We start from the raw sequence: 25,131 nt of genomic DNA, 5'->3' as shown, positions 1-25,131 counted from the left end.
CCTTGAGCGCAAAGGGTGAAATGAATGGACGCCACGTGTGCTGACACCTCCATGTCAGCATCACCGTGCGTCGAGATGACATCAGCTTACCAGCGATTATATATAAATGTTGACAATGGATGCGGCTTTTCTGAAAAAAAAGACCGCTATAATCATGTCTCTCTCACCAAAGAATCTTACTACTGCCCTGGGCGCAATTACTGCCCTCTGGACAGCTGCAAAGCTGTCTAGCTTCCTCTGGCTGTACATCCGCCCCTCCTCATTTCACCGTTATACCAAGACAAAGGAAGGCTCGCCCCCTTGGGCCTTTATCACAGGAGCTAGCTCTGGCATCGGACGTTCCTTTGCACTGGAGCTCGCATCCAATGGCTTCAACGTCGTGATCCATGCCCGCAACAAGTCCAAGTTGGACGTAGTCGAGGCAGAGCTACATGCCAAATTCCCGTTTTGTGAGGTCCGCTGTCTTATCGTCGACGCCTCTGCTCCATCAGAGTGGAACTTTGAACAGATTGCAGCAAGCGTCTCAGATGTATCAATAAAGGTCCTGATCAACAATGTTGGAGCAACGATGCCCCTCGGCCGCGAGTTTGATACCCTCGACGGCTACACCTCTGATGAACTTCACGCGAGCATCAGTACCAACGCCGTGTTCCCCATGCTGCTCACCGCCGCCCTCATGCCAAACTTGCTGAATAATCAGCCGGCTCTCATCCTCAACGTGGGTTCGTGGTGTGATAACGGATTCCCCTACTGTCCTGCCTACGCCCCATCAAAGGCATTTGTGAGGACGAGTTGCGTTGAACTGGGGTTGGAGATGGCATTAAAGAAGCGAGACATTGAAGTTCTGGGCCTCAGACTCGTGCAAGTTACCGACACTGGTACCATATTCTTCCCCCCCAATATCATGCTTCCAACGCCAGATGTATGGGTCAAGTCGGCATTGGCAAGAGTTGGTTGCGGTAGACCATATGTCATGCCTTATTTCCTGCATGCTCTCCAGGAAGCACCTCTTGATCTGATGCCAGCATGGATGAGGAAGAAAGCACTTCTCGCCCTGGGAGGCACACTTTTGGGAACCGATCCGTTTGGAAGATTGGCAGCACAGGCAGCCGGCAACGAGGCGGCGAAGAAGAAGGTTTGATACACAAGGAATATGGAGTTGGGAACAAGAGGTTTCGTGATTTGCGGACTCGGTAATTCGATGCCTGTCGCTCTTTTCAAGCACTTTTGGGAACTCACGGGCCGTCAAGTTGACCGATTTATTATATCTAGGGCCATAATTTACACGAAATCTCATTAATGTATAGTCCTCCACATGTTCAACCCTGGGCAAGTGGTATCTCCAAATCCGGGCATCTCCTCGCCATCAACCCTAACGCTTTGAGAGTAAAGGTGAACTTGTAGTTGGGATAAGAAAAGGTACCGAAATTGTGGAAAGAGCCTGGAATAGCCTCAATAAGCCACTCTCCATTGCTTTGTTGCCGGCTCATCAGGAACTTGGCTCCCCTTGCCAGAGCCTCGGTATCAGGGTACTTGGCCTCAACTAGACCGATGAGGGCCCACGCTGTCTGGACCACAAGGGATCCACTGGGATCTTCGCAATACTCCATTGTCTCGCAGCCCTGTCGTGTATGTCAGCAACAAGAAATATGTCCGAGACAAAGACTGGGTATGTGTACCATGAAGCTCTCAGACCAGCCGCCGTCTTCGCGCTGCTTCGAGATGAGAAATTCACAAGCTCGTTTGGCGCTTTTGCTAGTGTTATAATACCCCCCAGCGCTAGCTAAACTCTCGAGCGCAAACATTGTCGCGTAGGTGAAGCAGATCCCCCAGCTTCCGTACCAGCTGCCATCGGGTCTCTGAGCTCTCTTGGTCCACGCTACACCTTGCTTAATGAAGCTGTCGATTTCCTTCCTCTTATAGTTGGGCCAATGTTCCCTGAAGAGACAGAGAGTTGTGACGCATGATGATGTGCATTCTGGGTAGTCGTGATCAACCATGTGGCGGCCAAAGATCTCAGTAATGTTGAGTTCTTCCAGCCACTCCGCTCCTCTTCGGGCTTCGAATGCGGAAACACCACCGGTATCATTCTGATAGAGCAGTATCGAGTCAACAGCATCGTATATGCGTTGATCATCAAATATCTTGGGGAAGTTTCCAGTTTTCTCAAGCAGCATGACGGCCCTCAGTGCCTCGGCAATGCAGTCACTGACAGCGAAGCCCTGGTCCTTGTTGCTGAATGCCCACGCACCCTTGCGTGGTTGACGATAGCACTTCTCCTGTTCGACACAATTTTCTCGGATCTGCTGTCGTTCCAGAAATTGGTAAGCCTTGAAAAGCATAGGCCGCCAACGTTCCTCATTTTGAAAACCGCAGTGGCATACTGCTTGGATCAAGAAGGCTGTATCCCAACACTGACTCCCGTTGGTGGCGTTGATTTGCATGCCACCGGACGTCATCCACAGAAACTCTTGCAGTCTGTCAAGGTGTCTCTGGAAAGCGATAGAGTCTCGCCCATATCGCAAGTAAGCGATAACGGTGTTCATCGGGGCATCTGTCGCTGCGATGCCGCCGTAGTCCGTGTTGGTATCCTGCATGTCGATGAGTTGACTGACCCAAGCCTCGGCTCTCCTCTTGAGAAAGTTTGGTCGTATGTATGGTTGCCAAATATTGACAAAGGCCCAACTAGCACCTTTGAGAAGCCATGTTCTCGGCTGCTTGTAATCAACCTTGGCGACGGTGTTGCGGTGGTTGGTCCAGTTGATCTTTTCAAAGGGGTCAAGGAGGAGTTCTTCTCGAAGGGATTGAACCAAGGTCTGGCTGCCTTGGTATTGCCATCTTGTAGTGTACAGGTAACTCATCGGCTGAGCTACGAGGCGCATCTCGGCGTAAAGTCTCCAAGGAGCGAAGGGCACCCAGTCAGGGAGCAACCACATTTCTGCCGGAATGGGATTGACAATGTCCCAGTTCATGACCCCAATAACCGAGAGCCAGAACTTTCCCCAGATAGAAGAGTAGATGGCTCCTCCCATCTCCTGTATGAAGCTCCGAGCCCTCATGAGGACGGGATGGTCTGGGTCCATCCCAAGGATTCGAAGGACGCAATAGTTGACTGCGGTTCCGCACACAGTGCTCTCTCCTGTTGAGTGAAGACCCCAGCCTCCCTCAACAGGATCGAATAGGGAAAGTAGATAGTTGGTGAGTTCGATTTTGGTTGGCTCTGGAATTGGCGTGTCTGTCACGAACCATGCCATGACAATGCCGGCACAAAAGATCATCGGGCCGCCACTGTCACACCCCCAGTGGCCGGATGGCAGTTGTAGCTTCTCAAAGAAAGTGAGGCCATTCCGAGCAGCCTCCAAAGGTGAGTCGGCTTTGGGGAGAGGGGGCAGGTCCTGATGCTGCAGTTAGCTATTGCAAGGCAACGAGTGATGAGTTCTGGAGCTTACCAAAGGCAAGTCCAGGAACCACTTTTCCGCGTAGGTTTGTGGCCAGTCCCGGGCAGCATCTTCGTCTGGAAGCAAGTGCCAGGTGTGACGACTGTCATCATCATTCAGACGCCATAGATTTCGGTCTGTCTTTTGGCCATGGGAAGGAATGTTGGAATGTTTGAGCGAACCGGGGGAGTTCTTCTCTGTGCTATGCATCTTGAAAGAACTTGAGAGAAGAGAGGAATGAGATGAGGGTATGGCTTTGTCTGTTTGACCATATACAATACGGTCATCTCTATCCATTCATATATTCCCGCCTCTCGGAACTCCGGAAGCTATCAGGCTGATTATAACGATAGAAAAAGGGGCCTTGGCGATGATGCACGGCGGGAAGCAACTTCCGCTGTGGCGTTCTGACCCTGTCCTCACTCCGCCTCTGAGGGGTCAAAACTTCGTAAAGGGTCGGGAAGCATGTGACGCCTTTTCTTTAAGACGGCCCGTACCGCGACTTATCGGCCTTGTCCATCTTGGCATGTTGATAGGGCGGTTAGGGGACACACGTCGCCGTGTCTTAGGGCTGGTCCCTGCTCCCCGTCGAATGGATAACCTTTGATAGGCGCTGCAACTGATAAATATGGAGTATCGGAAGAATGTGCATGTGAAAGGCGGCTGGATCTGAGACGTGTCAGCAAGTAAGTGGATTGGGGGCACATTGAGGGCTGACAGCCATATCGCCCTGGATGATAAATCAGAAACCTGGAATCCCACTTCGAAACCAATCACATATCTAGAAGGAGTCACCCTTTGGTGATATGCCGCCACCCAGGTAGGCATGTAGAGCTGAAGCCGGGTGTTAGACAACCATTGGAGGCCAGTTGTGAGAGCGGAACTAACATAAGCTGAATGGTGGAGACAAGCATTCCCATATGCCCGCAGGATCGACATCGTCAATCTTGCATTGTCCTGTGAGCGACCAGGTTTCAGACGGGGCGGACTGAGAACTCCGGCACATAAGCGCCGTTGGGCTGGTTGGTTGAGTTACGGCCTGAATCACAGATTGACGTATTATCAGACTTACGGCCCTCAGTGGTCCCAACGGCTGTTGTGATGAGAGATTTTCGGCTCCCTGATTTCTTCGTTTCTTGCTTTCATCTGTCTTCTCGCCCTTCTCTCCGATCCAAGAACACTCGTCGTTTGACACTCTAGAGGGACGACGAGCAACTTTGTTGAGAATTTAAGATGGCCATCATTCTGAGCAGCCTTGCGGCTCTTCAATCCAAGGCAGACAGCATACTTGTTGCGGTTACGATCCTTGTTGCTTTGATGGTAGTCACACCTCTTGTTGGTCGTCTAACCTCTCCTCGAGGAGCCCCTCGACCTTTCAAAGGATACGCCGGGCTCAATTCGCCAACTTTTGCCAAGTCTCGAAACGATTACCTTCGGCAAGGAAAGGAACAGAGTCCAGACAGTCAGTTTAGCTTCTGGCATGGCCCCCACCACATGGTTTCTGTTTCTGGAGAGGTAGCAAGGACTGTCCTGTTAACATCACGGAAGCTGAATGCCCTGGCTGGGTATGGTCACTCTTTTTTACATTGCTCCAGCATTGTTAACGGTTCTGATTCTTCGATATAGATTCGCCACTCTGTTCGGCAGCTTTCTCAAGATTGATAGCCTTACTAACAGTTATGCTCGACTTGCACTGCTCACGTTCAAGCGATGCGCGCAGGATGAGCACATTGAATTCAACCTGCCTCGGCTCATCGACGATAGCCGCAGATTCATCGCATCCATAAACCCCTCTGAAGCATGGGACCCCGTAAACAAACTGGGCTACCTCATGTATCAACTGACTCACCGCATGGTCGGGACTCACGACATTGCCAACAGCCCAGAACTAGTGGTCAGCACAAGGGATATCTACAAGCCTCTTGATCACTCTTCTCTTTTCGAGATATGGTTCCCTTTACTTCCGACGCTGTCCAAACTGAGAAAGGCCTGGGCATACACAAGACTGCATTGGTTGGTCCAGGGTTTCATCACCGACCGGCGCAAGACTGGGAGGAAGGAGAAGGATGCCATGCAGATGATGATGGACCAGGGGTTCAAAGACGCGGTCATTACCCTTGTAAGTGTTGGTCTTGGCAAGTTGAAGGGAAGCTCACTAATACGGGGTTTCCAGGCAGTTATCGGTGCCATCCTAGCAGGTGTGCTCAACACAAGCATCACCGCTGCATGGAACGTATGCTACTTGGCTCAAAGTCCCATCTGGCGATCCAAGCTCAGAGCCGAAGTTGATCAAGTGATTGTCAAGTATCGACGCTCACCTAGCGAAGACATGGCAGACGTACTGCAGCGTCTTAAGCTGAAAGACTGGGAGAGAGAGTTTCCTCTTTTCGAGTTCACTCTAAAAGAGACGATGAGATTTGTTATGGCAGGACAAATTGTGCGAAAGAACATTAGCAATAAGGGTGTCGCGGTTGGTGACACGGATTTTATTATTCCACAGAACAGCTTCGCGGTAGAGCCATTGCCATCTTCCAACTCGAGGGTTTGCTGACAGTTCTCAGGTTTACCCCGTCGAGGACGTCCATATGGATCCTGCCATATACAAAAATCCTCTTGAATGGGATCCCAGTCGACATGATAAGAACCGAGCCGAGGGCTCAAAGTCTCCCCATTCATTCCTTGCATGGGGCTCTGGAAACCATACCTGCCGTAAGTACATGGCCAACTAGAACTTGTAAGGTATGCGCTAACTCCCGGGCAGCAGCTATGAGGGTAGGAGGAACATCTAAGCTATTGCCAGAGCCGCAAAGCTAACTCCTCTTAGTTCTCCAAACTCAACATTTTGGTACCTACAGTAATGCTTGTGGCTTTATATGACTTTGAGATGTGTAATGCCCGGGGCCAAACACCCCATGAGCCGCTTCCAAGACTGAGCTATGATGGAATAGGAGCAGGGCGCCCTACGGGCAAAGTGTACGTGAAGTGCAGTCCAAGGGATGATGTCTAAAGAGATGGTTAGAAACGGCTTGGTCTAGCGACATCCAGCGTATTCAGTCACGCCTATCAAGAGAAAACACTAAAGATTACTGGAATTATATCACTTTAGTTCATTATTCGCCCACTACCTGGCCCCGTCAATCGTGCTTCCGTATCTCACTGTCCCTAGCCGACATGCCTGTCATACAAGATCTCTGATTGCCTCGCTGGCATGTGAGATGAGATGATGCCCACTGGCTAGCCTACGCTGGAGAATCGTGTCATTACAGCTCCATCCTGTTGTAGGTATTTCGAGGTAAGACAAGACATTAAGGGTCCTGCCTGCACCTGAGACAGCTATAGGCACGGCAGGAATGTACCAAGGGCATAGCTGACACAAATAAACTGAATATCAAGTCAATGTTAGGACTCGATATCTCATCACCCACACACCTTCAAGTGGAGATGTGCCCTTATATGCATAGTGTCTCAGTTGAATCGGCCCGGCTCGGCTCGACAAGCTATGTCATCCGTTGTCCCGGGCCGCGACTCCGTCGATCTTTCCGAGCTTCACCGTCCCGCTGGAGATAGACCAGAGGGCTGACTTGAGTCATTTATGAGATTGTTGAGCCGTGTGGTGGGTGAGACCTGCAGATCCTGACTGTAACGAGATGGGAGAACCTTGGGTTTGGAATTCCCAGGGACGCGTAACTGGGTGCTCCTATTGCTTGGGAGTTCACCCACTGAGGATCCTAGACATTTTGCGCATACCGTGTCGTTATCTAGAGTATGCAACCAAGATAAGCTACATATCTTCTTCGCATAGATAACCAACTGACTGAAGTTGCCTTGGTGTTTAACCTACCTACGCGCCAATTCTGAAGTTCACGTGCTACTATGTGGCTGATCCTGTGAAGACATGACAATTCCTATTCTCCGATAATATACACCACAAGGGCTTGTGTCTCGAGCAGGGCGCCACGTATTCTCGCCCTAACTGATTTGAATATTTATCAGATCTGTGTTTGACCTCAATCTGAGAGCTCAGCACACATTACTGTGCGCTGCCACCGGTCTTGAGATAGGCATTTGCCATCTTTCTCATATTATGCTCATTTTCAAACCCACATTCTTTGCTCTTTTGGCCAATGGCCTCTTTGGAGACGTCTTGATAACAATAGTTATATCCATTCCAAGATCTTGTATTACTCGAGCAACATGCCGATACTCCTAACAACTGTATGCAAGTGATTGATTTAATTGTTTCTAACCTGAGTCCCACTCTAAAAAGGGTACCATAACCCAACACTACACTCCAAGCTCATTTGGCGAGCCTTGAATTCCTCTCCTGTCTTTGGCGTCCAGCCGTATGCGGAACCAACGTTCAATCGCAACCACCCTTTCGGCTTCAGTCTTCAAGATATGTTCGGTCACTCCAGATTTTAGCATATTTAACTTGAGTCGATCCCTGAACAGAATAACTGAGCCAATCAGTTCACTGTTTTTCTCATCTGCCAGGAATCTCTGCGCGAGAACGTTCTGAGTGAAGAGACTTTGGGGGCTCGTCATAGGAAAGTGATTCATGACTTCAAAGTCCGTAGTCAGGCATTCTTGGTCAGTGAAGCAGTAGCCTTCTACCCATGGGGACTCGTCATTTTCCCTGTGAGAGTAAACCCACACCCGCTGGGTTTTATCTGTGTGCTCTGGTAGGCTCTTATACTCGAGCCTAAGCTGTTGCTGGTGGATACCAGAGATGACGGTATTTGTTACCAGCGGTATGGGCTTCGTTGGGCATGCACTGCCATGTCCGACATCGACGAGATATTGTTGTTCCTGAATAGTAATCAGGACAGCCAAATGGCTCCTGAGATCAAGGTCAGCATATACGATATGACTCTTGTTCAACTCATAACTTACCATCCAAACCAGTTCGATCCTTCGGCATCCGGTGCCGGCCGCTTAACACGAGCCGCAACGTAAATGCAGTCAAACCCCAGGCAACGCAGGATGTGACCGAAGAAGTTGTTGTTTTCCAGACAATAACCGCCCCTAGAACGGCAGGCTATCTTGTCAAATAAATCATATGGGTCTAAAGAGAGCTCTCTTTTCGTCGAATAGTGTAGTGATAAGTTTTCGAATGGTACTCGCTCCAGTTGTCGTCTTTGAAGTTCGGTCAGAAACTCCAAGCGGTCAGCTGGATGCCTATCGTAGGGGAAGCCGATGTGGGCGAGATATTGTTGAATCTGGTCTTCACTATACATGATAACTGGATGATAAACGCCTCTTGATTCTGATACCTAGCTATAGAGGGGGATATTGTCGAGTGAGTGAATTATTTATTACACCATATGTCGGTGAGCAAAAGTCCTTAGCCGCCCCCTGCTCCCGGTGGAGCATTCATTCTTGGTGTCGTAACCGCTTTTGCAAAGACAGAGCAATAATGGTCCAGATGACGGTGGAAATATTATCGAAGCGAAACCTTAAACTCATAGGGCACCGCCCTAGGGCAGAAATTTTGCCAAGAACGGTGCTGTGCCGTAGAACAGCTTGCTTGATCGCAATATCTGAAGCACCCGTTCATGTCAACCCAAGGCATGAACCCACCTTGCTTGCGACAAGTCAACTACTTAGAGACTTTGATATACCGAGCGTATTCGTTCTCAAAACTATCATTTCCCTTGATGATAAGTCGTCAAAGCAAGGGTTGTGCCTTTTCCGGCCCACAGCCGAACACGCCAAGTCCCATAGCCGAAGACGGATGTGTGTTCGGATATGGGCGCCACGTGATAGACCGGCCTTATGAAGCCGATGGACCAGAAAGCCCTTTGCCTGGTTACTAAACATCCCATGACCTTTGATGGTTAAGTTCAATAGAAATGAATTCTCAGGAAATATTCTAAAGATCTCCTGGATTGCGCTGATGATACTCGGCATTGTTCATCGACATGAATAGCGTGGTAAGAGCATGGTGGATGGACGAATTATCATGATTCTTGAAACCCATGAATTACAGTATTTGGAGTGTTTTGTAAATCTAAGTTCTCTATCTTTGTTCAATCCTGATCGGGTACAGGTAAGTGGTCTACCAGAGCGCACTCTGGGCCCGGGAAGATGTTGCCGAGAGCCTCAATAGCGTTCTAGTCCCTTGGCCTAGTCGACTCATCAGATGCGATAAGAACAAAGTCGTGAGTCAATAATTTCATGCCCTGTGGGCTATTGTAGTGGTTTGCCAATTCCCCTGATATCTCCTGTAGTTTGACAATCAGGTTTGACTTGACTCCAAAGACGGCATCCGATTTCAGGTACAGATCTGGGTCGATGCACAGCGCCCTGTCCACTGAGTCAGCGACATGCAATCCACCTAATTGAGGTCGCACTGCATTATCACTACGTTATGAGATCATACCAGCCATCTTTCACAAACAAAGCGTGCATATGGGCTGGTCGCTAGGAGTGACGATGGATCCTCGTCAACAACTTTCCGACGGGCCCACAGCCGGGGATAGGATAACTAACGGGATTAATGGCCTTGGACTAGAGTTTGCCAACTAAATTAGTACTCAAAATAGCACGACCAGCTGGCTCCGGCCTATCAGAGTGCTGCACGTCGAAGAGGTCACTACTGTCCGTCTCCCAGGCATCCACCTTGACGCCCTCGATGGGGTTTCCTTAGTTCCTTGACTGTGCAGAGGCAGAATGTGGCTAGTCCTTGTCATTCAAAGATATGGGGTCCCCATGGGGAACCTCTGGGTCATCACAGGTGTGGAACGGCCTAAGAACCGATCCCTCAGTCGAATTGTCGGGTTTGGGGTGATCTATCGAGTCGACGAGCAGGGACAGACCTAACACATCCGGCAGCAAGATGAATTCCTATGCAGTGTTGGTGGCGTCTCGGGTCAATGGATGAGCTAGACACAGCTGCTGGTTCGCATACATTCCTCACATCGGTTGTGATTTGACCGATTTGGGCTCAGAAATCGAGTCCTGCTTTCCTTTCCTCCGTGGTAGACGCGTCTCACGCGCGAAATCGCGGGCATGCGTGATGAGCGCTCCATCACATAGTCGAGGCGCTTATCTCCTGCACAGGTACTGATTGTGACTGCATTGGGGGTGATGTTGTCGATGGTCAAATCAGCCATTGCGACGCCCACTTTTGGTTTGTCGACGATGTCTGTTGATATAGTATTGGGAATGACTTCAAAGCAATTGAGCAATTGACAACCAAGGTATAATAACTATTCAAACCAAATAATGTCAATTTACACTCGCCAACACCGAAAAAACCTGGCTTTCTCCTGACACGCTCTAATGCAGGCAAGTCGAAATGTCTCAGTTCCCCCAATTGAGACCCAACGAGTCGTGTCGTTACCCCTCTCTCACGGAAACCTTCTTCCCTGTCAAACCTCGAGAAACCCGACGTCGATCCCCCCGTTTCCGATGTGGTGATCGGTTCTGGGGAGCGAATCGCTGCAATGGCATTGTAATTATCCCTGTTTAGAGAGATCTACCGGCATCTTGTGGCGGTTTTTACTCCGCACCTTGGGCTAATGCACCCCGTGTTATGGATCACCGGGGGCCTTTGTGGTGGATTCCCCGTGTCTTCCCAGAGTATATGTAGCCCGAGAAAGACTTGAACGTGAGTAAGAATTTCTCGTGTGTATACCAGATTACTTCTTTCGTATAATAAGATTTCCTACTTGCAGTCTTTTGCAGTCCGAATACGCACTCGTTCTCCTCCTTGGGGCCGCCGACATCAGACGTGCCAGCATGGCCAACACATCTGAGATGTTTCGGACCTTTGTCCAGTTTCTTACTCCTTTGAACCTTTCCTTGTTCGCCGTTACTGTATTCATCCTTCACTCGATCAGAAACAAGTTCCGCCGCGGTCTGAGAACTCTTCCTGGACCGACATTAGCAGCATACTCTGGGCTCTGGCGCTACCTGGATGTCCGAAGTGGACAAGCTCACAAGACGGCCATCAACCTTCATCGGAAACACGGCTCACTTGTTCGCATTGGGCCGAACCATGTTTCCATCTCAGACCCTCGCGAGATCAAGAAGATCTACGGTCTGAAGTCGGGCTACACCAAGGTTGGACTCTTTGGGATTGGGTGTTGCTTTCCATGCTGATGGTGACAGACTGCTTTTTACCCTATTCAATCCATCACCTGGAAGGGCAAGGTCGAGGTCAACCTGTTTGGCACCCGAGACGAAGACTACCATCGCGAGCTCAAGAAGCCAGTTGCCAATGCCTTCAGCCTGACGACACTGTTGACGAACGAGCCAGCTGTCGATTCTTGCACCAACTTGCTGATTGAGAAGCTGTCTGCTTATGCTGACGCATCGACTCCTGTAGACTTTGGAGAATGGCTTCAGTTCTACACCTTTGACGTTGTTGGAGAGATTACCTTTGCCAAGAAGTTGGGTTTTCTTGAGAAGGGCGGAGATGTAGATGGCATGATCCAAGCGATTGAAGACCTGCTGGTAAGTTCACCGCTGCATTGTGAAGCTTTTCTGACCCTTTTCAGGTCTATGCCAGTTCAATTGGCCAGGTTCCAGTATGGCACAATTTCCTAATGGGCAACCCCCTCCTCCCCATCCTCTTCCCCTCAATGGAAGGCTGGAACAAGGTCCTCACTTTCACGCTCAAGGCTGTGAATGCAGTTATTGGTAATGTGGATGAAGATTCGAAGTTGAAGAAGGATGGTGAATTCAACATTGAATCCCTCGACAAGCAAGGAGATATGCTCAGCAAATGGTTTGCTGTTAAGCTTGCAAACCCAGAGAAGATGTCGACACGAGACATTGTCGTTCACCTAAGCACCAACGTGTTTGCCGGATCCGATACGACAGCTATTGCACTGCGAGCTGTGTTTTACAACCTTCTCAAGAACCCGGCAAAGATGCAGAAGCTGGTCAAGGAGATTGATGATGCTGCTGCAGCTGGACTTGTCAGCTCACCCATCTCTTTCAAGGATTCTACCAAGAATCTACCCTACATGCAAGCCGTGCTGAAGGAGGGTCTTAGAATCCACCCATCAGTTGGTCTTCTCTTGGAACGCCACGTGCCCGCCGGTGGTGCCGTGATCTGCGGCAAGCCGATCCCTGAAGGAACCATCGTCGGAATCAACGCCTGGGTCACACAGCACGACCCTGAAGTCTTTCCCAATCCCGACCAGTTTGAACCAGAGAGATGGCTTGACGCCTCTGAAGACCAATTGAAGATGATGGAACAGTCGTTTTTCGCCTTTGGTGGTGGATCACGCACGTGTATCGGAAGGCACATTGCCATCATGGAGATGGCCAAGCTTATCCCTGAGATCTTGAGGAGGTTTGAGTTGTCGCTGCCGAGCCCGGATCACGAATGGCATACCAAGAATATTTGGTTTGTGCAACAGGAGGGATTGATTTGCAATTTGAAGCGAAGACAATAGGCTTGAGCATGAATTCAACAGGATACTTGGTAGAGAGTGCCCGTCTCTTGTCTCCAAGACAACAGAGGGGCTGTAATGGGTAGCCACCCAACGCGCACAAGCGGCACAACAACTCATCAATTGAGAACTGCTTCAATTATTAGTCATTGGCTTCCAGATACTTGTGAAACCAAGGTCATGTGAAGAAGTGGTCACCACAGAAACAGCCGCTGTAGTCTCGTTTCCCCTTGGACTGACCACTTCAGCGGAGCCCCCTGGTGAAAAAAGAAAATGCCCAATCATATGATTGAACCACCTTGGAGTGTTCACTTATTCTCCGGATCTGCAATTCTGCATGGGGATTCTCACAATAGAGTTCTCTGTATCTTATCTCACCCAGATACGACCCTGGGAGGGCAAGGCTGAACTAGGCTGAGACATGCAGATCTCTCCCTGCACAAAGTTTTCGATTCAAGAGATCGAAAATCACTCAGCTTCAACCTTGAAACTGCTGGCAAAGCACTCCATCCGTGTGGCCTGTCTCTTGTGGTCCTTTAACTTGGCCTATACCCATCTCCATGCGCCCAGTTCTAGTCGCTTCCGCCGCGGCTGCGGTAGCGGTGGCAACCAAGCCCCAATGCGGTCTCCGAAGCATGACCAACCTCGTCACATTCGGCGACAGTCTCACAGACGAAGCTCGAATCCTGTACTTCATGGAACACGATGGCCAGGCGCCTCCACCTGGAACAAGATTCTCTCCCAACAACCAGACTTTGAGCGGCGGCTATGCCTGGGGACGACTCGTGGCCAATCTCAGCGGTGCCGAATACTACAACTACGGTGTCGGAGGAGCTACCTGCTCATCCAAAATTGCAACGAAAAGCTTTGCAGGCTACAACTGGACAGTCCCTACTGTGCTTGAGTACCAGGTTCCCGCCTTTCAACAAGACCTCGCTGTTGACGGCATGTTTCCCGACCGACAGCCAGACAACACTGTTTATGCCCTGTGGATTGGCACCAACGACCTCGGCTGGGACGCTTTTCTCTCGGACTCCATGGCCCCTGGTGCTAACTTACCTGATATTGTTGACTGCACGTGGAATTCCTTTGACGGAGTCTACAAGACCGGAGGACGTCACTTTGTCGTACTCAACATGCTTCCATTGGAGCACGCGCCTGTTTATGCCCTTCCTGAACTTGGTGGACCGGAACACAGTCAGTACTGGCCCGGCAAATCCGAGTACAATGTTACGCAGTACAACTCCAAGCTCCGCCAGTATGCAACTAGTGTCAACACAATGCTTGAGCAGGGTGGAGTACTGGAACATACCATCAAGAAGCGTTGGCCTGGGGCATCCTTGACTGTTTTTGATGTCAATGCACTGTTGAAGGATATCCTGGAGGATCCAGGCGCTTACTTGAGCTATCCTGCCAACGTTACTGGGGCATATCACTCTTGTCCAGGTGAGGGTGCAGCACCTGAGGATTGTGTTGACTCTTCATACCCGCTCTCAAGTTTCTTCTGGTAAGTCAACAGACGTATTGATTAGCTGACGATCTGACTCGTCATAGGTATGATGATCTACACCCAACTGAGAGGGTTGTGAGGATTATTGCCGAGACTTTCATCAAAGTTGTCAAGAGGGAGTCCAAGTATGGGCATTACTACGGATAGAGATCATCGAGCCTACCCAGCCTCAGGTTCGCCAGTGAAGAATCGTGCGGCTTGGGGCTATAACTGTTGGTGTTATCTAATGTAAAAATTCTTAACAACAGCTTCGGCAGAGATTCAAGATCAAGATGCATGAATTTCATCGAGTGCAATTTGTTTCGTAGAAAGTCTCCCAACTTCATATCTCCCGCCCTTTCTCGCCTCTCATGAAAGCGCTCAAGTCCAAGCAAAGAATGAAGCACCCGCAACGTACATGACACTATCCCACCAACTCTGCAAATGCCAAGTGATACCCGTGTTGGTAACCGAGGACGTGCTCAGCCTCACACGCAGATTCTTGTTGTGGTCGTAGTCCAGCGTGTCAATCGCCATGATGATCTTGGGCGCCTTGGAGAACGGCTGCTGGAAATTGAATACACCTGAGTTTTCGTGTTGCGGCTTGTCCCACGGGCGCACATCCTGCGTGCTGAACTTGCCGCTCGCAACACCCTGCTGGTCGGCTGGGTAGGTGAGCCAGGTCACGCCGGCGCTGTAGAGGATCGAGTCGGCCCATGAGTCAGCGTGGATGGTGAAGCCCTTGGCGTCGATATCGGTGGAGTACACCTTGATGCGCCAGTTCTTCTTCTTGTCCATGTCGAGGGACTGCAGCCAGGTGATGACCTTGGGCGGGCTCTTGAAGGGTGTCTTGAAATTGATGCGCTTGGACTGGGTCAGCTGGGGCTGGTTCCAGGGACGGGTCTCTTGAGTGTTGTAGACACCCGTCTGCATGTAGCTGAAGCGGGAGCTCTTCTCCAGGAAGGTCATGGAGGCTGAGTAGAGTGTGGTGTCTGCCCAGCTTTGAAGAGAAGCCTTGAATTTCTCAGTGGTCGGGTCATTGGCGAGAGCTCTGATGCGGATGTTGGCATCCTTGCTGATGTCAAGAGACGTGATGCCAAGTGGTATCTCGGGCACAGCATCATACTTCTTCTGGTAGTAGATGACCTTGTCGTTGTTCGCCTGAGGCTTGTCCCAAGGACGAACCTCGATGGTATTGAACTGCCCAGCATCAAAGGCATCAGCAGGATACGAAAACTTGGCGTAGGCCTTGTCGGTCGCGGACAAGGAGTTGTTCTGCTTGGTACCCTGGCCATTGGTGGTCCAACTGGCAGGGAAGAAGTACAGCATGACACTGTCCGGATCAAAGTCGCTGGCTTGAGTCTCATCAAGCGAGTAGAGAGTGAACATGTTGTTGTCAACAGTGGCTCTGTCCCACTTGTTGGGAGGGCCACCAAGGTCCTTGTAGACCTGCTCCTTGTCCCAGGGGATATTAGCATAAGGGCTCTCATGCTCATGGACGGCACCGATTGCGTGGCCGAACTCGTGGAGAATGACGCCCTTGATTTCATCCTCGGGGGTGTTGTCGTTGATCCAGCCAAGGTTCATGGATGGACGGTTCTGCGAGCTGAACCAAGAGCTGTCTGTCCCGAGATACGACCAAGATCCTTGACCGGGGTTGAAGGAGATGAGGATGTCGACTTCTCCCGAGTTGACAAAGGTGAACTTGATGTTGGCGTACTGGCACCACTCTGGGGCATACTTTTTAACTTTGTCCTGGAAACATGTTAGCAACTTAGCATTCAATATTGTGTGTGCGAGGGATCAACCTTCTGCCAGGTAGATCCTCCCTGGAAACCAATCTTCAACTCGCGGCCAGCTAACCAGAACTTCCTAGTCACCATAGCAAGGCCAAGAGGTCCGCCAGGTGCAGTCGGCGCTGGAGGCAAAGTCAGCGAGCCATTGCGCGGGTTCTCCGAGACTGCGTTGGCCACGCTCTCCTTGGGAGGGATGTCGTCCTTATCATGCACACCAAGAATCTTGGTGAAGCAGATGGGTCCGTAGGAGGCCATAGTGGGAATGAGGGGTTTGGGGCAAGTGATTTTGATGAGGTCTTCCGGTAGGTTTGTAGAGTCTGTCATTGTGAAATACTCTGTTCGGGAAGTCGATCTATTTATCTTGAGATAACCAACTCCAAACCTCCGTCAAGATGCGGGAAGTTATATCTTGGCAATCGTAATATCACATAGTAGATCACCTGCCCAAGGTCCAGAATCACAGCCCGTCAGCGTCGTGGCTGCCTGGCTGAAAGACCGGTCAAGATGCTGTCTCAGTCTATGTCGAGAATTATAGGATAATCAGTGATCGAGAACCATGGGTCTCAGCCATCCACTGATAGTGGTGGTGACCTCTACTGGGTAGGACAACATGCAGCTGAACGCCGTGGCGCTGGCATCGACACACTTCCCCGCAGTAGATGAGACAGGTCACTCAACGACGAAGCAGGCTACTCTCGAAGAAGAAACGAGCTGAAAAAGATTGATTTATTGTCAAATAGGATGCTTCGTGCATCTCCCCGTGGGTCAATGATGCGTGATCAAAGGCTGTGGCTTCAACTGTCTCAAGCGCCAGGCCTTAATTCCACCTGCCGAGACTAATGACCAGCTCTCTTTTCAGCCGCTGGTTGACAGCCCTGTCAAACATTCTGTAATGTCACTTTCATCCTCTAGCACACCTTCTTGACGCGGACGCCGCTTACCTACCGTCAGCTCCCTTGCGCCGGGCACCACGACGGTACACCACAGAATGGCGGAGGTTTCTGAGGTGTGGCAGCTTATCTAGTCTGTCATCACACATGCGGAAACTGTTGCACGAAACGGCATTGCCTGGAATGACGCTGGTCGACTAACCGTTATTACAAGTCATACAACTTCTTCCAGCTAAACCGGGCGTCAGCTCTTCCCTACTTTCATTTTCAAGCTTATTCAACGCGGTACCAGGTGATTGTTGCCTCTTCTGGAAGCCCGGGACTCACTAATGAGGCTCATTTTGTGTATCATCACCATTGTGCCATGTAAGCTCGCAACGATTGTACATCTATTCATACAGAACAAAGCCTTCTCAAGTGACCACACCGTCAACTACCACAAACCCCAACGGCCATGCAGCTTGTCAGGATCAGGGCCCCCAATATCAAGGCAGCATGCCATACTGGCTTATGGTGTAATGGTCAGCCCAAGAAGGGCTCATGGCGTCGCAGTCCGGCAATCTCTGCGGGAGCCTCCTCGACGCCATCATTTCCTCCTTTTCGATTCTTGAGAGCTTCTCTAACCTTCTTCCTATTCTCTCTAGCTCTTCTCTTCTTCGTTCCATCTGTTTCCTCTCCTTATCTCCTGGAGTTATCCTCAACGGCCCTTCTTTCCGCATTTCTTCGAGCCCTGGCTTGGGAGATCGAGCAACTGCTTCAAAAACCGGCACCCAGCCCGGTAGCTGCTCTCCACCCAGCTTGGTCCGGACGTGCCGTACGGCGATCATGAGCAGGACCCGTAGTATGAAGTGGGCGTCATTCCCGGCATAATGAAGGTTCCGGGTCCCATGTGGAATTTCATATTCCTTGAGAAGAAACTTTAGATTGGTTCTTTGGAACAGATGCTGCACAGCTGTGCTAGTGTCGATAGTGAAGACGGGGTTCAGGTTGATGTTCAACCTCTTCAAGACTGAGACCTCTGTCGCAGCCCCGTGCATGACAAGCACCACGTCTCGGCCTTCTACTTTCCCCTTGAGCTTTTCTCTCAATCTTGGCAACGACATGACCCTGCAGCCTCCAAACGAGAATTTTGTCCGTCCATCACTGTCATGCTTGGGATCCTCGACGATGTAATGGCGGGATCTAATAAGATGGGCCGCTAGGTTTTTGCCAGGGTTCGATGGCAGCCTAAGCTGCCTGTGGACCTGGTCAGCGTCAAGGATGGATACGCCAATGTCGAACTGGCGGATGCCTGCCTTGTCTTGGTGCAGCCCGTCAATGTCGATGCTCAGAAACCGTACCCTTCTAAGCGAGAGGTTGGCATTTTCTAATACCAGCTTGGACAGGTCAGGCCACGGAGCGCCCGATGGCTGGACTTGGTCGCCATATCCCAGTAGCCATGCCAGCGTAGCCGGTTCGTGTGTCTCTGACCGACCTCTTCCCGAGAAGTAACGAAATCGAGTCGTTGTCTGGATTGGAGGCCATGCTAAGGTACATGGGCATTTGTATTGGCGGGTCGCTTTGGGACGTGGCAAGCGAGGCCTGGCGAACATGATAAAGACTGGTGTCGCATGATTGTTGCGATGAGAAAGAAATTGACATCGTTGTGATTGGACAATGCGCGGGCATTCAATGCCTCATTAAGCGCATAAACCTTAGTGTCGTTTGCATTTTCAAAGAGAGGCAATTAAAGTGGGTAATGATTGGGCTAACCTTTTTGTTGCTACGATTAAGCGCATAATTGCGATAGCCTTTAATCAGAATATCGTCTTATTGAGGGCATGTACGGAGTATGCAATCAAGTATTTGATTGAAGTGCCGAGCTGTCGTCAAAAATAAAAGTTCTCATACTCCTGCAAGAATTGCCCAAGTTCTGGAAAGTTTGCAAAGTTGAGCCCTCCAGCTTCCTCCAAAGCTTCAAAGCTGTCAAATTCTTCCATCAAATTAGGTGCTGGCGGGATGGCAGTGGCGACCATCATCATCTCAGTGGGAGACATCGGCCCAATCGCGATCGGTGCTTCTTGTTCCACCACGCCAGCCTCGTGAGGTTCCTTGTCGGCTTGACCGCAGTGTGATGATGTTTCACCAGACAGCTTGGCCTGGATATCCTTGATGGCTTCTTTGATGCTCTGCATCTTGCACCACATATTTTGCATAATAGCAGACTGGCTTGCAAGCTGCTCGACCAGCTCCAGGGCCTCCACAACATCGGAAAGGTAGGAAAACCTCTTCAAGTCCTCCGTGGAGCACATTATCAAAAGAAGAGACGACAATGCGGTTTCTAAAAAGTGGTTAAACGTCTTTTGCTGAGCGATATAGATGTCGGTGTCTCGGGCCAGCTGCAACAAGACGCGGATCGAGTCTCGAGTAATCGAAGCCATGACATTCGCTTCAGTGGCATCAATCGTGTTCATTTCTGAGCGCGCCATGAACTTTCTGTGAATGATGATGCGCATTTGGTTGGCCCTCAAGTAAAGAGCTAGGCGCATCTTGTACTCCCCGCGCTTTTCCTTGGCTGGGTCAAACTTGTCGTCGATGCCGGAAAAGCAAAGACCTTGTGGTAGGTTTTGTTGCCATTGCACGACTCGGAAGTTGAGAAAATCGCGCTTAGACCCTGATACGATAGACTGCGGTGTCTCAAGGATCGATTTCTGGACCTCGGAGGAGATTTCGCAGTACGCCACCATCGACTTCAGGTAGGCACAAGAGAGAGAATTGTCCTAGATGTCCCATAAGCGTTACTTTTCGATCCCAAATCCAAGTGCTCGGTGATAAGAAAGGCAGACGTACCTTTAAGCTTGGACGATATCTGACATCTGAGTCTTGGACTGCAAACGGCAGACCGGTTCCAAAGCTCCATCGTCGGTCGAGAGTATATACCGACCAGTAAAACTCGGGGCTTATCACTCCTTTGTCATTTGGTAATACACGAGGCTGCAACCTGTCGGGGGCGTCTTCCAACTCTTGAAGCAGTCGAAACACCATACCAATTCCCCTCCAGGCCAGAATCTCTTGGTCCCCGAGAAAGAAGAATATGCTCTACACTCATGTTAGTAAATGCCTTTCTGACGGTTTCCCCATTGTAAGATTAGCCGTGACGAGACTTACGCCCAAGATAATCAAGACCAGATCATCTTCGCTGAGATTTCCGAGCTGGGACCGAGCAACAGCACCTCCGTAGATAGACTCAACAGAGGGCTTAGACCTTTCAGCTGAAGCAGGGTCGGCCAAAATCGATACAGTATAGAAAATGAGAGTTAAAATGTCATCAAGTCGCTCCTGGTATCGACGCCCCGAGATATGCGCGTCATGTCCTCCAGGACGCTCTTGCGTCGTCCCTTGTTTCGTGGAACGTATGGTCTCTTGTAGTTCCTGGATATCGAGAAACGGGTATTGAAGGCCAATTTCGTCTTCATAGACTTGAACTATCTCCATCCAGTCACTCAATGAGAGTATAGATAGAGGTGTTTCAGTGGTGTTGATGCATTGTTGAACGAGGAATTTCATGCGGACCATTCCAGCCGGCTCGACATCATGTTCTTGTTCTTGTGGGACACTTCCCTCTGGACTGATTGCCGTGAGACGTTGTCGCGCAAGGGTCAAGTAATAATCTGATGCGCCTGGCCTAGTAGGCGACGTAGGCGATGGAAGGCTTTGAGATGTTCTGTTGACTGGTCCATCAGTTCCCTGGCTAGCGGGGCTCGGCTGGCTCTCTTTGGGTGATTTCCGCGTTCTTGTGTATTTCACTTCGGCTCTAGGTGCAACGGTTAGCATGAGGCCAAAGCAAGAGGTCGGGGCGACGCGACGGATGAATCAGAAGTCGGCGCCGATTCGGAATCTCCAGAGACATGGGACGGGCACTCACGGGCTACGGGCATTGGAGCGGAACCGAGTCGTACGCTCATAGACACACGAGACACCACTATCTCCACAGCTCTTGCAAGGCTTGCCTCCGCTGCATTTTGTTTTGCGACGTTTGCAATTGTCGCTTCACGCCGCCAGTTAGCACACAGTCACCAGGATTGAAGCACGCATCATTGGGAGGGTCACGGACCAGGCGACCGATGTATATGGGCAGCGCCTCTTTTTGGATTGAGAAGATGCTGAAGACATGGGGACTGGGTATGACGCGTTGGAGGATTGATGAAGGAGGATTGTTCAGTTGAAGCACCATCAGGGATGGTGGCTGCGGTTGCAATGCGGGCTAGCTCACCCCGGCCCCCTGACGTCGGTTGCGGGGAGAGGACGCACAAGTGCCGAGGATGGGGCCAATCTTTCCTCTCGATAAGCACCTTTTGATAAGCACCATTCTGGGCCTCGCACATTTCGTGCGGTCGCATCAATGCCGTAACAAGCCGTAGCAAAGTGTTTAGAGTAGCCATGCTGTAGCAATGAGGACTCACGGGTGAAGATCATAGTTTACCATCGGCATAGTCTTGAAACGCATAAAAGTACACATCCAGGAGATGCCTCTCAGTACCCGGCTGGCCTGAGGTGAACGCGTGAGTCTGCGAGCCACCATCTTCATACTTTAGGTACTGCGTCTCGCCCCTCAAAAGTATCTCAAGCATAATTAATATCCGGATAATGAGAAGGCCATGTTGAACGCTTCTCCGCAGTAGATGGATGACGGAATCGGAATCGGAATCGTCGGATTCGGGTCTCGGACCTATCCCCGCATTTTTGGCCGGCCCCGTATTCCAAGATCTGGGGATACCGTATGCGTGACGAATGAGAGCCGGGCAATAGGTAACATCATAGCTCTGTAGATGAAGTTGGAGGTATTAAAAGGGCCGTAAGCTGGCCGTAAAGATGTCTCATTCGTTCCAGGAAAGTCATCGTTTTTACAGCTGTTCACCATGTCTTCTCTAGTTCTCTACCTCGCCGCAGTCGTCGTCTTGTACGTACTGATCAGACTACTGAACTCGACGGATATCCCCAAGATCAAGGGTATCCCAGAGATTCCGGGTGTTCCAATCTTTGGAAATCTCATTCAATTGGGGACGGACCATGCACGAGTCGCTCAGAAATGGGCAGCCAAATATGGCCCGGTCTTCCAAACGCGGCTTGGAACTAAGGTGAGTAGCCTTTTTTGAGCCTTTCTCTTGTTCAAGGCGCATCACTAACTCTCACAGCGCGTCGTCTTTGTCAATTCGTATGACTCGGTAAAGCATTTCTGGATCACCCACCAGGCCGCACTCATCTCTCGCCCAACCTTTCACACTTTTCACTCCGTCGTGTCGTCATCCCAAGGTTTCACGATCGGCACTTCTCCGTGGGACGACTCTTGCAAGGCCCGTCGAAAGGCTGCCGCCACCGCACTGAACAGGCCCGCCGTCCAGTCTTACATGCCAATCCTGGATCTCGAGTCCACAGTCAGCATCAGGGAATTACTTGAAGATTGCGAGAACGGCAACCGTGACCTGGACCCGTCCCCATACTTCGCTCGGTTTGCTCTCAATACGTCTTTGACGCTCAATTATGGCTTCCGTATCGATGGCGACGTCAACAGCGAGCTCCTTCACGAGATCACCCACGTAGAACGCGAGATTTCCAACTTCCGATCTACGAGCAACAACTGGCAAGACTATGTTCCACTGCTGCGTCTCTGGGGAGCCCAAAACTCGGCGGCTGGAGAATTCCGGGCGAGACGTGACAAGTATCTCACAGACATGCTCAACGATCTGAAGCAGCGGATAGCCAACGGTACCGACAAGCCTTGCATCACCGGCAATATTCTCAAAGACCCAGAGGCGAAGCTGAACGAAGGTACTGCTATGACCCTATCATTGGACTTTGTGCACATTGCTGACCAGAATGTTCCAGCTGAGCTCAAATCCATCTGCTTGACCATGGTTTCTGCTGGACTCGACACTGTTCCCGGAAATTTGATCATGGGTGTCGCCTATCTCGCAACTCCCCAAGGACAAAAGATTCAAGCCAAAGCTCTCAAGGCCATTGAGGAAGTATATCCTAACGGCGAAGCTTGGGAGAAATGTCTTGTCGAGGAGAAGGTTCCCTTCATCACTGCCCTGGTCAAGGAAACTCTCCGCTATTGGACTGTCATTCCAATCTGCTTGCCGAGAGTGAACATCAGAGACATTCCGTACAAGGACACAGTCATTCCCGCAGGCACAACATTCTTCATGGTAAGTTCTGTCTTCTGATCAATTGCGAAGACTCCACTAACTCCTTGTGACAAGAATGCCTATGCCGCCGACTATGACGAGGCACGGTTCAAATCGCCTGACCAGTTCATCCCAGAGCGGTTCCTTGACGACAAGGAGATTGGTACCCCACACTACGGATACGGTGCAGGATCCCGAATGTGCGCTGGCTCACACTTGGCCAACCGTGAACTTTACACCGCCTACATCCGCATCATCACTGCCTTCGAAGTGCTTCCTCCCAAGGACAAAACCGACTTCCCCGTTATGGATGCCATCGAGTGCAACGCCAATCCCACGTCCTTGACCACAGACCCCAAGCCGTTCAAGGTTGGCTTGAAGATCCGGTCCGAATCCAAGTTAAGAGAATGGATTGCCGAAGCAGAGGAGAGAACGAGGGGCTTGTAGAAGCCAGACAAACATGGCTCCAGAGAAACTGGAGGGACTGGGAAGGAATTTAAATGATGCTAAATTGCTGGTTTCGGGTTCAGGTTCTGCAAGGTTTCAGTAAATTGTATGAACATTTCGTCTCACTCTTGTAGTCTACACTTCTAGGAACAGTTTTCAACACAACAATAAACTCGGCTTGACGATGCCATGAAGTCATTATTATTATTGTCTGCAATGATGACAAGAAGCCATTAGCCACAACAGCAAACGACACCGTTATTGATACATGACGGCATCAAAACCCAATACCGTGCCATGAAGTCATACATATGCCTTTTTGTTATTATTATCTACAATGACGAGTCCAATAATACATACTATTTGTCACTGTGCCCAATGACCTCTCTATCCCCGTGGAAAGGAAGTAAGAAAAATTCCAACCAAGGAGTCACTACATCAACAATGGCCCATTATCTTAAGTTCCGTCTTGCACGACTCCACTTGCAACTTCTTCTCTACTTCCTCGGGTAGATTGACTGTTTAATATCTTAGTTGCAACATCGTCAAATGCCAAGCCTGGTCAGAGCTTTCTCCGAAGGCCCTGTCACCACCCTGGCAAGTAGTATGGGGGCAGGAGGCCTTCCAAAAGCTTGGCAATGGTTGCCTCTATCGTTACTTGTTTGGCAATCATTTTGTTCCCGTACATGATCCTAATATCAGGATTCTCTCAATTTCTAAATCCCGAAAAGTCCAGCGTCAGCATCTCGAATTCTTTCCAGGACACACCATATCTATCGGGGAACAAAAGCTACAATTGTCCGGATATTCCATCAAGATTACACACGAGAGCCCACAGAGTACAAATCACGCGTTGCAACGGTCGCATGCCCGACTTCGGAATAGCACAACAGGGATTGCCGGACAATAAGAGCAATAGGCGCGAAGACCCGGCCGTGGTCTGACAGCGATAGCGCACGATTCGCGGGAAATCCTGCCGTGCTGTGCAAGCAGAGTCTCGACCGTGTTGTGGACCAGTCTTTTGAGGATTCTCGATGGCCAAGGCAAAGCATCATGAGGAATAACGGCCCATGACCGAGGCTTCAAGCGCGGCAAAAGCCGTCCATCCCTTGTTTCCCCAGGCACGGGCCGGCAACTGTGGGCATACTCTGTTGGTTCTGTGCCTGTAAAATAACGCATAGGATCTCCATTCTGACCCGGTTATGCTGATCCCTCGTAAAATTCTACATCCAGGTCAGAGACAGGCTTCTCGCTCAGACACCCCGGCAGTCATCTTGTTGTCCAAGCTTGTCTATCCTTTGCCACTCCCTAGAGCACTGCTTAAAACACCATGGCCTATGTTGGCTCATACTTCCAATAATTTTGGCCAACGTTCAGCAGGCATGCGTAGAGAGATGGCAAAGGAGGATAGGTGCTAGCAATATGTACAAGCAGAGCTATCTCCGAACCCCCTGCGAGGTACTAAAGCCAGTGCCCTTGACGGTTAAAGGACGGATAG

At 50.4% G+C, this 25,131-nt stretch overlaps 8 protein-coding genes across 8 annotated transcripts; 5 read left to right on the top strand and 3 right to left on the bottom strand.

Annotated features, from left to right (window-relative positions):
• Window positions 1–154: 154 nt before the first annotated feature.
• On the top strand, window positions 155–1,141 carry LRP88_11304 (uncharacterized protein; the record flags this gene model as incomplete). The annotated part of the gene is made up of 1 exon (XM_083247734.1): window positions 155–1,141. The coding sequence occupies one exon, from the start codon at window positions 155–157 to the stop codon at window positions 1,139–1,141; it is 987 nt and encodes a 328-aa protein (XP_083096882.1).
• A 178-nt stretch (window positions 1,142–1,319) lies between these two features.
• On the bottom strand, window positions 1,320–3,647 carry LRP88_11303 (terpene cyclase/mutase family protein; the record flags this gene model as incomplete). The annotated part of the gene is made up of 3 exons (XM_083247733.1): window positions 1,320–1,622; window positions 1,680–3,395; window positions 3,450–3,647. The coding sequence occupies 3 exons, from the start codon at window positions 3,645–3,647 to the stop codon at window positions 1,320–1,322; spliced, it is 2,217 nt and encodes a 738-aa protein (XP_083096881.1).
• A 1,023-nt stretch (window positions 3,648–4,670) lies between these two features.
• LRP88_11302 (cytochrome P450) lies at window positions 4,671–6,251 on the top strand (the record flags this gene model as incomplete). Its single annotated transcript, XM_083247732.1, has 5 exons — window positions 4,671–5,002; window positions 5,064–5,556; window positions 5,611–5,949; window positions 5,999–6,146; window positions 6,202–6,251. The coding sequence occupies 5 exons, from the start codon at window positions 4,671–4,673 to the stop codon at window positions 6,249–6,251; spliced, it is 1,362 nt and encodes a 453-aa protein (XP_083096880.1).
• A 4,929-nt stretch (window positions 6,252–11,180) lies between these two features.
• On the top strand, window positions 11,181–12,847 carry LRP88_11301 (cytochrome P450; the record flags this gene model as incomplete). Its single annotated transcript, XM_083247731.1, has 3 exons — window positions 11,181–11,504; window positions 11,553–11,897; window positions 11,966–12,847. 3 exons carry the CDS (start codon window positions 11,181–11,183, stop codon window positions 12,845–12,847), a joined length of 1,551 nt encoding a protein of 516 aa, XP_083096879.1.
• Window positions 12,848–13,404: 557 nt separating this feature from the next.
• Window positions 13,405–14,501, top strand: LRP88_11300 (SGNH/GDSL hydrolase family protein; the record flags this gene model as incomplete). Its single annotated transcript, XM_083247730.1, has 2 exons — window positions 13,405–14,351; window positions 14,399–14,501. 2 exons carry the CDS (start codon window positions 13,405–13,407, stop codon window positions 14,499–14,501), a joined length of 1,050 nt encoding a protein of 349 aa, XP_083096878.1.
• Window positions 14,502–14,714: 213 nt separating this feature from the next.
• Window positions 14,715–16,453, bottom strand: LRP88_11299 (uncharacterized protein; the record flags this gene model as incomplete). Its single annotated transcript, XM_083247729.1, has 2 exons — window positions 14,715–16,088; window positions 16,142–16,453. 2 exons carry the CDS (start codon window positions 16,451–16,453, stop codon window positions 14,715–14,717), a joined length of 1,686 nt encoding a protein of 561 aa, XP_083096877.1.
• A 2,434-nt stretch (window positions 16,454–18,887) lies between these two features.
• LRP88_11298 (fungal specific transcription factor domain-containing protein) lies at window positions 18,888–19,745 on the bottom strand (the record flags this gene model as incomplete). The annotated part of the gene is made up of 1 exon (XM_083247728.1): window positions 18,888–19,745. One exon carries the CDS (start codon window positions 19,743–19,745, stop codon window positions 18,888–18,890), a length of 858 nt encoding a protein of 285 aa, XP_083096876.1.
• A 2,172-nt stretch (window positions 19,746–21,917) lies between these two features.
• LRP88_11297 (cytochrome P450) lies at window positions 21,918–23,633 on the top strand (the record flags this gene model as incomplete). Its single annotated transcript, XM_083247727.1, has 4 exons — window positions 21,918–22,136; window positions 22,194–22,827; window positions 22,885–23,207; window positions 23,262–23,633. 4 exons carry the CDS (start codon window positions 21,918–21,920, stop codon window positions 23,631–23,633), a joined length of 1,548 nt encoding a protein of 515 aa, XP_083096875.1.
• Window positions 23,634–25,131: the final 1,498 nt, after the last annotated feature.

Source organism: Fusarium phalaenopsidis (assembly GCF_050370095.1).
Source record: "Fusarium phalaenopsidis strain FUZ10S chromosome Unknown contig_32306, whole genome shotgun sequence".
Taxonomy (NCBI): Eukaryota; Fungi; Ascomycota; class Sordariomycetes; order Hypocreales; family Nectriaceae; genus Fusarium; species Fusarium phalaenopsidis.
The sequence above is the reverse complement of the archived record's forward strand: the minus strand, read 5'-3'. Positions and strand labels throughout refer to the sequence as shown.